The sequence below is a fragment of the Rhamphochromis sp. 'chilingali' genome (genome assembly GCF_963969265.1).
Source record: "Rhamphochromis sp. 'chilingali' genome assembly, chromosome: 16".
In the NCBI taxonomy this organism is placed as follows: domain Eukaryota; kingdom Metazoa; phylum Chordata; class Actinopteri; order Cichliformes; family Cichlidae; genus Rhamphochromis; species Rhamphochromis sp. 'chilingali'.
In genome coordinates, this window is record NC_137943.1 from 22,985,498 (window position 1) to 23,000,231 (window position 14,734).

Consider the following 14,734-nt stretch of genomic DNA (forward strand, 5'->3'; position numbering starts at 1 on the left):
GTGCCAGTTTTATTTATATATATATACATATATATATACACATATATACACTTTTAATTAAACTCAGTGTGCTTTCCATACATTATAAAAACATTTTTAAACTGTATCTCGGTAATGTCCTAAAGCAATTAACAACTAATTATCAACTAAACAGAACTTTAACATAGACACAGTTGTGTCTTGACTTTAGGCATCTTGGTCCAAAGGACAAGACAACAGTGATGCAAAGCACCCTCAGCGCATTTAGGTCCAACTCAGGGAATAGTTAAAAGATTTGCACCTCTCTAGAGAGGTCCACTTGGTCTTACTGAGCAAGTCAGAGATGTACTTGAAGAGCAAACCACTGAGAGTTCTATGAACTAACAGAGATTTTAAACGTAATCCTGGGAGGAACCAGGACCCAGTGAAGACTTCAATATTGGGGTAATTTGATAAAGTTTCTGTTTCTGTGTAGGGATTCTGGATGCCGCTGCTTTAAACTGATAATATATCCAGTAATATAACTGGATAAATATCTCAAATATTTCTTTCTTGTCTCTGTTCAATTTTAAAAGGTTTGTAGACATCAAGCAGTTAATGTCATCTGTGCTAGAATTACATATTGGTTAATGTAGTTTAGTTTAGACCACTGTTAATTACTTAAATTAGTAATTACTCATTTATTGCTTCACTTACGCCACACAAATCCTCTTAACTACAAGATTAAAGTCTTTATGTGTTACTCATTTTCACGCGCTGCAGCCTCACAGTCACATTTTGTCACGTGATCGACATCACCTGACGATGACATGTTATTTTTTTCTATGCCAAGGACAATTGGTGACTTATGATTCATTCTCTCTAGTTTGCAGACAGCACACAGGGATGAACAGTAGTCCGACAGGGAGTGTTAAACTGTAGAAGCTTATAACCGTTTATTAAATACAGTGAGGGCTCCTTCGATTACCCAGAATGCCCTGCTTGTTGCCGTCTGGCGAAGGAGTGACTGTGTGAAAAGAATCAGTTAGCTGCCTTTGATACCCATTAGGTTGTCGTTACTATGCATTTGTATTGTATGAAATAAGAAAAAAGAGGGAAAGAAAATATCTGGGAAAGGCGAAATCTGTTGTCGTCTATACACCAAGCGATGCCTCTCTTCACGACTAACCCCTTTGACCAAGATGTTGGTGAGTAATCACAACTGGAGGCTGTTATTAGCAGGCTAGCTAAGTAGCTGTGACCAAACAGCTTTGTTTGTGTTCTCCAGCTGTGGGCAACATTTCACTTAGCCACTGGATATATATTATTGGTATATGGGTAACGTTTGGTACATACTGTAGGTTGTGTAAACTGACAACCTGAAGCCCATGATATTAATTTTGATGTCTGTTTTGCTTGTTTTTGAGGAGCATAGATGGCTAGCTTGCTCCCCTATCCTATGTGTATATTTAGCTAGCAAACAGCAAGTGACCGTTTGGCGAAAGCATCCTAAACTGGTGATGTTATTCTCGAGATGTATTACGTGTATTATTTAAGTCAGGCCAACTCTTAATGAAGGCGGAGACACAGGCTTGTCATCGGATCACTGAATTGAGTTAGCAAGCCATATCACTGGCTACCTTTATGTATCCCATCTTCTGTTAACTAACCACAATTATGTGCTTGACCTCTCACAGTGAGTGGAAGTGAAAGAGGATGCGGAGCTATGGGAAACCACAGAGTATCGCTGTATTTCCTGTCGTCTCTTTGATCTTTGTCGAGTGGTTAGCCACCTAATTTTCATGTAGAGCGTGTAGTTTTCATATAGATGAAAAATACACAACACCGTTCACTTGCACAGCCCCATACACAGCCTCAAGCCCAAACCCAGCAGTAAATGCTGTTTTTATAAAACAAACCAGCCTTTAACTGATCGTGCTCTTCTGTTCCTGGCTTTTACTACTGTTGTGAGCATCTGTTACTTCACTATACTGTTTTGTATGACATGACAGCAGCCAAAGTGCTTTACAGGCTCACATAGTCAGTCAACATAATGAAAAATAATAAGTGGAAAAAAACGTCAGAAATAAGAATAAAAAACATTACTAGTCAACTAAAACGGGTGGAAAAAAGACATTTGCAGTGAGTGTGATCAAACCATGAGGGACCTCAGACTTAATTAAAGCAAGTGTAAATAAATCTTTAGAGCTGATTTAAATCATCAGCTGTTGATCAGATTCTTATTTGGGGAAGCAGATTATTCCAGAGCCAGTGGCAGTAACCACATTTGCCTGGTTGCCTTTAGCTTTCAGTCAAGTAAGGGGCACTGAGAGAAGTTGTTGGGATAATGAGTTGGTGACCTACAGACAAAAAAAATATCTGTTGTGAAACTCATTTATTGGAAACTTCACAGACAGCCAATGCAGTTCAACTAAAACAGGAGCGATGAGCTATCTTTTCTTTGTACAAGAGTCAATCAGCTGCGTTTTGAACCAACTGGAAAGCGTGGAATTGGGCAATCCTATATACAGAGAATTGCATTAGACCAGGTGAGATTTGGTAAAGGCTTGGATAACAGAACTGGCTCTAGCAGTGGTTTTCACTTGGTAAAAGCTCTCCTTCACAACATTCCTTTGATTGCTAAAATTCACGGAATGTCTCATAAAAACACAAAGATTGTCTGGTTAAAGGACTATCTGCCTCACTGAGGATGGTTGTGTAGCTTGGGGGTCTGAATAAAATAACTTCAGTTTTTCTTAGTTTCTTTCTTTAGTTTAAGGGTTTGTTTTTGTTTTTTACATCTGTGATTCCAGATCTTCCAAACATTCAAAGAGGTTCTTTATGGTTTGAACACAGTCAGGTGTGGCAGGTAGATAAAACTGGGTGCCACATAACAAGGATAATGAATTTTGGCTTTCTGTCCATCTCTAATACTTCCAATCTTGTTTAGGGTATATTTAGGGTATATTTTTCTAATGCTTCTTTTGTCAAGAGCAAAAGAAGCAAAAACAAAACAAAACACTTTTTAATGTACTTATTACTTCCCAATTATTTCTTCTACTTCCCAGTAACAGCAACTGATGACTCATGTTAGAAAGCAATGTCAGCTATTTACACATCTTATTTCCATTCCTATGTTTATACTTGGAATACACTTAGCTCTGTAATAGACTGGGACCCTGTCCAGGGCTAACTTAGACTCTTGCTCTATGACAGCTGGGATAGACTCCAGCCCAACTGCAACCCTGAAAAATCAGCGCTGTTGATTGCTATGTGATGCCACTGACTGATGTTTATTATTGGCTAAATATTATTGGCACAACATTCAAGAAGATGTTAAAATGTTGTCAGACAAAGCATTTTAACATCTGTTTAATCTAAATCTAAAATGTTCTTGTTAAACACCTTATCTGCTCAAAATTGCACAAGTGGTACTTGGTAAAACATGAAGCTGCTTCCAAGACCAGAGGAGTCAAACACACAGAGTAGATGCAAGACTAACCATTTCATTTGGAAGGAAAACCCCAAAAACACAATTCTTAAGTGGCAAATAGAACCCACTGCTGATTGAAATGCACTGATCCTTAGATAAACTTCAGGTGAAGTCTTCGCAGATCATGAGCTGTTAGATTGTGTTCACTGTAGTGCGGTAGTGTTGATGGGGCACTTCTCATATATTGTCAGCCCTTTGTATCTCATCATGTTTATGCTTATGTGTAGAGGAACATAGTAATCTTGTTGTTTTGATTTCTCAATACCAAACATGATCATGAAAAGAGGATTCTCACGGACCGTTTACAACAGTGATTCTTTTTTTTTTTTTTGTAGGATTACAGTAGCTTTATTACTCCTCTACAGAATTCCCATGTCTCTTCTTTCCCATCTCTAAATACAGTCATGCAGAAAAAATATGCTTTTGCTGTAAAGACTTCTTCTCACGCCGGTTGGTGTTCTTCTTTCCTGCAGAGAAAGCAACCAGTGAGATGAACACTGCTGAGGACTGGGGCCTCATTCTGGACATATGTGACAAGATAGGGCAGTCACGCACTGGGTCAGTTAACTTTCCTCATTCTGAGGCATACCAACACATTTCTTTTATATTTTTGAGTTTTGGATCATTAGAATATATATTCAAGGAAGTCTAAAGAAGTTTAAAAGAAGAGCTTAATATAGCTTAACCTTCTCAAACCTTTGAGTTGTGCTGTTCTGTTCCAGGCCCAAAGAATGCCTCCGCTCTATAATGAGAAGAGTGAACCACAAGGACCCTCACGTAGCCATGCAGGCACTGACTGTAAGCAGACTCTTAACAAACAGCCATGTTTTGTTTATGTTTGATAACTTATTTCTTAAATGACACTAAGCTATAAGCTAATAAAGTAACCACATTTACTCTTTTATAAGTGATAAATTACGTATGTCAAAAGTATTTCAGGTGTTTACTTACTTCATGAGGTTCATGAAGAGGATGTACACTTTGTCTTCGCAGCTTCTCGGTGCCTGTGTCTCAAACTGTGGGAAAATTTTCCACTTGGAGGTGTGCTCCAGAGAGTTTGCCAGTGAAGTCAGTAATGTCTTAAACAAGGTGTGTGGTAAATTTCACTTTCTTGTGTGTTGTCCAAATAAGCCACATTAACTATGTGGGATTTCTTCAAAAAGGTTCACTTTTGATCCGTGTTGGCATAAAATGCTTTAATGCGTGTTCTCCAGGGCCACCCCAAAGTCTGCGAGAAGCTGAAGGCCCTGATGGTGGAGTGGGCGGAAGACTTCCGCAATGATCCGCAGCTCAGCCTGATCTCAGCAATGATCAAGAATTTACGGGAACAGGGTGTCACGTTCCCTGCTGTGGGCTCCCAGGTTGGTATATGAGTATGGTGGTTTATACCCCACCCCCACAATTGCAGTGGATACATACCTGACGTAAGTTGGAAAATGTTTACTGTTCAGAATAAACGCTAATATTAATGTGAGAAAAACAAAAACTAGGAAACAGTGTAGCGACTCCTGTTTAATGCTTTACTATCGCATTTCACTCATTAGCTAACAAAACTGAAATGATGTTCGCTCAGCAAGCATCATCTTTACCTTACGACAGGTAAGCTAACATAAACATTCCTGTAAAAACATTAATATAAACAAGGTATCAAAGCGACACACTAACTTAACTCTCTAAAACTGACCCACTCAGAGTTGACGTCACAGCTCCAGATTGCTGACGTTTTACATTCTGGTGCACTGCAGTCGTGCTGCTGTGGAAGGAAAAGCTCTGCTTTGACAGTCTGCATTCAACTTTGTTTTCTGGGAAATCCTTTAAAATTCCACGTCGACGTGTTTTTATAGTCTATGTCATCAATTATGCCGACGAATCGTTGCAGCGCTAGTGGTTAAGATCAGAATTTTAAGTTCTGGCTCATTCTATTTGTAATGCTAGTATCTCTCTTGGTTTGCTCAAAATCCATCCCCGTTCTTTTATTCTTTTGAGTCATTATTTATGTGAAGCACATGATTATTGTCTTCACAGGCTGCTGAGCAAGCAAAAGCAAGCCCAGCTTTAGTGGCAAAGGATCCCTCCACATCAACAAACAAAAAAGAAGAGGAGGATTTGGCCAAAGGTAAAGAGGACTCTATCAGATAATCAGAGCAGTGCACAGTTTTTGTAAAGGACTCTTGTATAAAGACTCTTTTTAGTATTCAGACACACATAGAAGTGCATTAGAAGCATGTTCATTAAACACATTTTAACTGTTGTTTATTGGCTTTGAAAAACTCCCCCTGTTATTGTGGATTAATGAATTGCAGATGTTCCACAAGGTTTTCAAGGGCAAACACACAATCACACTCTTGTGATTATCTTATTATCTCTCTTGTGTGCAGCTATCGAGTTGTCTCTGAAGGAGCAGCGTCAGCAACCGCAGACCTCAATGTCGAGTCTTTACCCAAACACCTCCACCCTGCTCTCCTCACACAAGTCTGACGGCAGAAAAGTCCGTGCCATCTACGATTTTGAGGCTGCAGAGGACAATGAGCTCACCTTTAAGTCGGGAGAAATCATCACTATCCTGGACGATAGGTGAACATTTACACAAATATAATCAAGAGCACACAACAAACCAGGACTTTCAGTATATAATAGTGAGCAGATTTCCCAGGCCTATGTTGCGTTCTAATTTGGATGGCTGTTCTCTTTGAAGCCTTTTTGAAATGCTCTTTAGAAAAGCACAGAATCCATGAACTCAAAAGAAAAATACGTTTTAAACATCACATCTATGTATTCATGCTTTAAAGAGGTCTGGAAATGACTTTGTAAAATGCCAATGAAATTATTAAGGCAAGGCAAGGCAAGTTTATTTGTATAGCACAATTCAACAACAAGGTGATTCAAAGTGCTTTACAGAGACATTAGAAACAAGAACAAATAAAAAGCATGATTTAAAATTGATTAAAACAAGCAAATAAACTAACTAATTAACAAACAAACAAACAAACAAACAAACAAACAAACAAACAAAACAGTATATAAAATCAAAACAGATAAAATCAGAACAGTAGATAAAATCAGTAGTTAAATGTAAGTTTTGAAATTTAAGCTTAAAGTGTGGATTTGGTGCTTGATTAAATTCAATTACTAAAGGCAACATTTTTCTCATAATTGAATGGGCTTTTTGTTTTCTTTCTCCCAGTGACCCAAACTGGTGGAAAGGGGAAACATATCAGGGGGTGGGGCTGTTTCCCTCCAACTTTGTCACTGCTGATCTCACTGCAGAGCCTGAGATGAGTGAGTACACACACTTGAATCATTGCTGTTTCTTTGGGAGCCCATTTAGTCCATTAGCAGCATTGCTTTATAGATCTGGGAGTGTGATATCCAGAGAGCAGAGTGCAGTAAGAGACACAAAATAGGTACTGAAAAAATAACACTGCCTAAATTTCTGGGAAGGAGTTCAAGCAGTGTGTGATCAGCACTTTCTCCTGCTGATAATCTTTTCTTATGTACCAAATCTTTTTCTGGTATAATTACAGAGCCCTCTGAAATGCAACATTCATATTCATATGTTGGTATCTTGATGCTCTGTTCTATCTAATTCATTGTTTCCACAGAAATGTGTAGTCTTAAAAATTTATTCTTGGGAGTTTTCTGGCTTTTTCATCACATCCACTTTTTGTTGGTTAAGATAACCTTTGTTGTTATTGCTTGCTAATTGTATGGCTTTGTCATATTGTTGATTCTGTGGGTTTGCATACTGGGTATGTACATCATGCTGTTGCACTTCTACTGCCTTCATGCTGTGTGCCACCGTTTCTTGTAATTCGAGTTAAAGAAAAACTTTTATCAGCTCGTAACTTCTATTTTTATCTGATATCTGTTCCTGTGCTGCATGCTTCTATCAGAGCATTACAGGCGATCAAGTTAGTTTGTTCTTATCTCTTACGTTTGCGTTGCTGACCACTGCCACTGTTGTGTTGTTTTTCTCCTGCTGCATCTACGGCTACTTGAAAACCCACAGTGAAGACGGAGAAAAAGACAGTACAGTTCAGTGAGGACATTCAGGTAGAGACCATAGAGCCCGAACAGGAGCCAGTGTACATAGACGAGGTGAGTGCTTTGCTGTGTGCGCTTTCTTACTCAGATCATTCAGATTTATTAAGGTCACAAGTTTCTACAGTAAATAAAAAAATCTCTTCCAGTATAAGATAAAAAACTTTATTACTTCTGGATTAAGTTGTGAAATGATCTCACATCTATCCGATACTTATCACATCTTCTCAGGACAAAATGGACCAGTTACTGCAAATGATTCAAAGTGCGGATCCAACAGACAACCAGTCTGACAGTGTTGAATTATTACAGCTTGAAGGTAATTTTCATTCACTTATTTATTAATTTCTTATGCAAAATATGAGTATATGGAAGTGAAAGAAAACTATTTAATAACATTGTACACATGCTGCATTTTGGAAAAGGTGGATTTCTGTCAGCCAAAGAAAGAGATTTAAACAATTTTTTCATCAGGTGCCTGCAATCAAATGGGGCCCCTCATTGATCAGAAGTTGGAGGATATTGACAGGTACATTGTGTTGATGTGGCGTGCTTTATTCATAGAAATTCAGAACATTGTAAGCTCAGCAGAAGCGAATAACATGCAGAAGGTGTTTGACAAGATATGGACTGCTGATTGTTTGTATCACCAGGAAGCACTCGGAACTGTCAGAGCTGAACGTGAAGGTGATGGAAGCGCTGTCTTTATATGCCAAGCTGATGAATGAAGATCCCGTCTATGCCATGTATGCCAAGCTGCAGAGCCAACAGTATTACATGCAGCAGCCTGCCAGCGCCGCACAACAGGTGAAGTCAATACAAACTTCTTTTTTTTTTTTTTTTTTTTAAATTTGAGAAGCAGCTACATTCTGAAAGGGAAATACCAACACTGGGAAGTCTAAGACGCTTGGAAAGAAAAGATAGATTACCATGAACCTGAATGATTGAGAATCTACACAGACAACATTAGGTGTTGTCATTTTTTCAAGGACTTTAAAGCTGATTGAATATTAATATTTACTTTATGTTTATATTTGTCACCACAGGTCTACCCTGGTCAGCCTGCATCAGGTTCATATGCCATGAGCAGTGCTGGGGTGCAAGGCTATACCGTTCCTATGGAGCAACTTCCTCCTGGAACTCCCATTCCTGGTCAACCAGTTCCCAGGTGAGTTTGAGGTTACCCACGGTCCTGCTACAGCACACAGTACAAATACTAAGATTATCAGTTTCCGCTGTTTATCTCCTCTCTTTTATGTGAGATGAAAAATGGCAAATACATTTAAATGCTTAATTAAATTCACGTTTCACTTATTCTTTAAGTTATTTTTACATATGGTAAATTTTCCGCTGGTATCAGAGGCTGTTACTCAGCTGCAGAACCAGGCTTTCACTTGTTCCAGCGTTATAGACGAAGCCTTCTTAAATACCTGAACAACTTCTGGTTTTTCCTCATTGAAATTGAATCTTGGTTTCCACATTTTAAATCAAAGTATTTGCTGTACTTGAAATTGAAAGCAGTAATTTCTCACCATTGAGCAATTCCTTACACACCACAACAGTTCTACTCTTAAACAGACAGAGGTTTACTAGTGTTAAAATAACTTGATGTAGTATAATATTCACTTTTTCCCCATCATTCTTTTCACAGTGACGTTCATATGTACATGGGCCAGCCGCCTGTGTACACTGCAGCTCCAGGCGGCATGGCACCAGCAGATGTTCAGTCCTACCAGAATCCAGCCAGCAACCCTGGCCCAGCACCATGCACAACTCCCGCAGGCATGACGCAGACTGCAAACTACAGCGCTGCCTCTGGCGTGAGCATAGCACCCTCCACAGATGTCCCACAGGCCCCCTTCTCAGAGAAAGCATTGTTATAGGGCCACCGGAGCTCACTGATATCCTCACAGGCACATATGCACTCTTACATACAGACACAACCACACACTCACAAAAAAACAGACCTGATCAAATAGTTATAGTTGAAAATGTGTTTTTATTGCATAAGTTGACACCAGATCAATTAAAACACAATTTAAACAGAGTAAACTAACATTGGCATGTTTTCTGTTGTATTCAGCCGATATACAGTCAAAGCTGCAGTGCAGAACTTTAATTTCCTTCCTCTGGCAGTCAGAGTAATTAAACAAAAATATTATTTGATTTTCACTGGAAAGCATTAACCTGTTATTTGAAGATTCATGCTGCTGTCAAATGACTGCGCATATGTCTAGCAGACGTTTGACATGCTACTTTTATATGGCGGAGTTTACACTGGACTTCCATTTATTTTTTGAAGGAGTTGGAGAGTGTTCATTGTTGTTGGCTTTCCGTGTTTCTCTTGTTTATACAAGCATCAAATCTCACAATACGAAACACTCTACAAGCCTGATGCCAACTAGATGCGAGTCTTTATTCTTCTGTTTTTGTTTGATTTTGTTGGTTATGTGATTTTTGGCTTGCAAACAGTTTCTAGGTGCAGTCCCATCATCTTCTGGTGGTAGTAGACACTACATCCTACCAGGTGCTAGTAAAATAAGGGAACAATGTATTTTAGGAAAAGAAATAGTTGGATAAACTTTCTTTTCTTTTTAAACAACTATTCAGATAGCCAGAAAGATCGCATCTTTCTTTTTTAGATCTTAGTCTCTCATCTGACTGGTGAACTCTTTTCTTTTTTTCATCCAGAGTATTCAAAGAAATTAGAAGCGTAAATCTACTAAGGATTCAGTTTCTATCTGCCATACGTCTAGCCCAACTCCAACTGCATAGCTCCCAAAGTTTAGCTCTGGCTATTTCGCCACACATCTCACATTTCAAACTTCAATAAACTGCAAAGTTTAGAGAGTTTTATCAGGTGCTAATAGCCTTGACTATAGCAGACATTCATTTTTATGCAAAGGTCCCACACTCCAGCTTTAAATACACAGTTCTGCTTCTCTTACCAGTAAAGAAGTGATCATGGGGATTTATTTAAAGAGCTCACACTACACTGAGTCACAGATATAAAAGTATGGAGCGGCTTTCAGTTTCCATCTCTCAAGCCCGATCACTTCAAATCTAGATTTGATAGCAATACATGCATTCAAATTTTTTCTTGTCACATGCAAAACCATTATGGCATTAATTGCTTTGTATTTATTTCAGACTATTGAACAATTATGGCAACACTGAGTTACAAAACATTTTTTTCCAATTAGTTCCTAGAAGAAAAACTAAAACTTTGGTGCTAAGAAGTTGTTTTTTAGTACATATGGAGTTAAATTTGCATGCATAAAAGGGTTGTTTTTCAGCAAAACAAATACTCTTTAAATATTAGATTCTCTCTTCCAATATTTAATGCTGAAGCTTGACTTCAGAATATGCCATTAGTTTTGTTTTTTTTCCTGTATTATTAAATTTAATAGTTCTTACACAACAACTTAAAAATAAGAAGAAGAAATGTCAGTTTCCCACTTCTAGCTAGCTATTTAAAAAAATGCAATTACTATTTGATCAAGTGTGAAATATATGCACACACACACAAACACACAGCTTCACACCACCCTCAGTACACACACTGAGACTGCACACACACGATGCACACTACAGGCTGTCATACAGCAGCGAATGCACATACAGACACAGCTGCACTACTTGGTTCACGTATCCTGTAGTAGTGTGTGATCATTTTCCTTCATTCACACACTGACATAGAAATAAAATGACAGTGTCCCACAGCTTTCTCACCCACTTAAACAAACTATAGTTCTAATCATGTCTCAGAAAGGGGTGTCAACTTTTTTTCTTCTTCTTCTTCTTTTTTTTTAATTAAAGGACTTTTGGTCTGCTGAAAACATCAGGATACTCTTACATTCTGTATATGTTGTCAAATTTTAGAAGTACTGAAAACTGAAGCCACTTTGTTTTTGGAGAGAAAAGAAAGTAGAGGAACTGAAGCATGCACATAACTCTTGTATATACTGTACTGAACTAGTAGTGAAGCCACATGATGACCTCATGGGTGGAGCTGTATGCTAGCACAGCTCCGGCTGTTTCTCTCAGCCTTAAAGGCGAACTCTGCAGTCGGGATTTTCCAGATGTGTTGAAAGGTGTCGAGCCAAAGAGCACAAAGTGGTTGCAGGGAAAAAGTGTCTGAAAACAAAATGGTATATTTCTTTATTTCTATTCTTTTTGCATTGTTTTTTTTCCTCTCAAAGAAACAAGACTGACTGCTTAATTCATACTGCAGAGTTTTCCTTTTAAATCGGGCGGTTACGCATCTTTTTTGATGGCTTTGCTTTGTACCCATCAGGGGCTGTGTTAGCAAACCCGCACCACAGACTTGGCTACTAAGTGGGAGAGCCCCAGTGTCTCCCCAGTGTCTTTAAAGCATTTCTTTAGTTAGTGTTGGAAAAATAAATGCTTATTTTTTTTCTTTTTGTAGTACGTTTTAATTCATGTTTTGATTATTGTTAAGATATTTTAAATGGAGAAGCAGTGAAGGATGTATGTATTCAGAGAATAGATCAGGATATGTAATATTCTGTCTAACTTAGTTGTATATTTAATTGCTTACACAAGAACATGGACATTTCTCTCTGTGTTTGATACATGCTTGATGTACTGTAGGCTCAAATGATAATGTAAAAGCTGACTGAACCCCTCCATGCTTTTCAAACCTGTCCGTTAACACTAATACAGATTCTACCTGAAGGTGTCTCTGATTCTGAATATTCAGAGTCAGGATTTGTAAACGGCTCTTTACCAAAGTCTCCCTAAGCTAAACAGTTAGCGCTATGTAAGTCATTCAAGATCAAATGTACAGGTCTGCTCCTCATATCCTACCGTATTCACCTTATTCTTCATATTTATGTAATTTATATTGCTTCTACTCGGACAAAGCCTTTGGGAAAGAGTTCATGTTTACAAAAACTGACTGGACTATAAAAAAGGAAACTAATTTATCTGTTGTATTTGACATCAAATGATGTTACATGAAGGAATTATTAAGAATTGTTCAATTTCTGGTGAAATTAGTGTGTTGATCTAACAAATTGGTGTCGTTTAAGTTTTTCAGGAGGTACTATGTTTCAAACTTCCTACTTCTCGACACCACTGTGAGATTACAAACCGACTTGTTTTAAGCTCTGTACCTCCAGTTCCTTAATTGAGCGCTAGAAAGATGAGGAATATTTTTTGTTTCTTTGTTTTGTTGCCTTCAACTAAAATCAGGAGCGAAATGGAAAATTAATCTGTTTGTTCAAAGAGGGTTAAAAATATCAAAGTAGCAGCTGTTCTGGGACCATAGGAGCCAGTTTATTGTCACGTATCATCCAAATGTCACATCTTGTTGCACCCCCAGAGTTGGACTGTAACCTGATGTGTTTTTTTTTGTTTTGTACAGGACTGAGATGCTGCCATTTTTTTTTTTTTAGTTTTAAAGCAACATTATTGTAAAGGTTCCGTCTAAAGGTGTACCCTGCTGTTTGTATGTATTCTTTTAACCATACTTATTAATTGGTATTCACAATAAAACCAGGCCAAATGTACAGAATACTAATGACTTCACTTGGCTTGATATTGTGTTCATATATTTATGCAAGTAAGAGTAGTCCTGATTATCACAGTATGACACACACAGTCTGCGTTATTTATAGGATGATCCGTCCGTCATGTTAAGAAGTATAAACCACCATGAATCAGTTTCACCTGCTTTGGTGTGACTCAGTGTGACAACAGGTGCAGTGATTAGGCAACGACCAAATAACCCCTCCAAAACAGCAAAGACTGTGCAGGTGGTCGATGCAGACTGTTGCTCTCTCCCTGCTGACTGATTTTTCTCTGGTTTTGCTGCAGCTGGTTCAGGTTGCACAGGTAGTCTCCCAGCGCACTGCTGTGTCTCCCAGCGCAATTCCCAGAGTGTGGAGGACAAACCAGGAAATGGGCCTGCAACTGCAAAGAGAGCTTAACAGGGAAGGAGAGGGGGTGTAAACCCAGCAGCAGGACCGGTATTTGTTTGTGTGAAAAAGAGCGCTGCCAGAGTTCTAGAAAATGACCTCAAACAGGTTTATGAAAGAGACTCCATCAGGGTGTCATATAGGTCAATGCTCACAGCTCAGCATCATGCAGCTTGACTGGTGTTTACCACTGACACCCTGTTCTCTTCACAGATGAGAGCAGGTTCATGCTAAGCAGATGTGCCAGATCTGAAAAAGAAACAACACGTTATGCTTTCTAACTGGACAGAAGATGTCACTGACGTTTAACTTTTATACTGTGATGATTGATGCTTTAATGGTTAAGTTTTTGAGCAATTTTGTTTAATTGTTTACTGTTTGTGAGACTTAAGTTTTCCTCATGCAGAAATACCTATTTGGTTGATATAAATTAGACATAATGGACATATCTGTTACAACAGGTAAGACAATATTTTACAGTCTCTGTCCTACATGCCCTCTGCCTTTAACATAACACAATGCAAGGAAGTTCTCCCAAAATTACACAAGCACCCAGGATATTATATTCATATCATACTCACCAGTCAAAGACAGGCCAGCCAAACTTAAACTCCTTAAGCTCCCCCCAAACCCCTCCTACAATCATCCCTACATGATTGAGAAACTTGGAAAAACTAAATGATTATATAGTTTGATTTCCTTTCAGTAAGAAACTAGAAAATTGTCCTCTTCCCTGCCACTAGGTGGAGTTTGGTGTATGTGTAAGCAAGGCTGTAAGCGTGTCACTGTGATTTTAAATTGAATTCAGTTTTATTTATACAGCGCCAAATCACAACAACTGGCTTCTTTAAATGCAGTAGGAAGTAATTAAGTTTTATCTGGTTGGGAATTTAGCGATGGAAAGGTATACCTCCGTTTCAGCTACACACACACACACACACACACACACACACACACACACACACACACACACAAATCCATCCATGGTTTTCCAAATGTTAATGCTTTATATATCAAGAATGTATTTCATAACTAAGTAATTTTTCTTTAGAGAAAAGCAAGAACCTAGAAAATCCTTCTTCTTGCCACCAGGTGGAGATCTGAGCATGTCTGAGCAAAGCTGCATGTAGCCTTGCTGCATGTAGCCTTTCAGCATGTCACTGTGATTGTAACTGCAGTAGGAAACTATTAAGAATAGTTTATGCTCACTATAAAGGTTTATCTGGTTGAAATTTTAACATCAACTCACTGTAAAATTATATCTGCAAACAATGTGTGTATTACTGTAAAAAAACAACAA

At 38.4% G+C, this 14,734-nt stretch overlaps 1 protein-coding gene across 1 annotated transcript; it reads left to right on the forward strand.

Moving 5' to 3' along the window:
• The first annotated feature begins 794 nt into the window (after positions 1 to 794).
• On the forward strand, positions 795 to 13,031 carry stam (signal transducing adaptor molecule (SH3 domain and ITAM motif) 1). Its single transcript, XM_080907283.1, has 14 exons — positions 795 to 1,166; positions 3,925 to 4,009; positions 4,174 to 4,249; positions 4,445 to 4,540; positions 4,666 to 4,812; positions 5,477 to 5,567; positions 5,830 to 6,025; positions 6,636 to 6,730; positions 7,461 to 7,549; positions 7,724 to 7,811; positions 7,967 to 8,021; positions 8,146 to 8,299; positions 8,539 to 8,660; positions 9,144 to 13,031. Exons 1-14 carry the CDS (start codon positions 1,127 to 1,129, stop codon positions 9,373 to 9,375), a joined length of 1,566 nt encoding a protein of 521 aa, XP_080763409.1. The 5' UTR covers positions 795 to 1,126; the 3' UTR covers positions 9,376 to 13,031.
• The last annotated feature ends 1,703 nt before the right edge of the window (positions 13,032 to 14,734 follow it).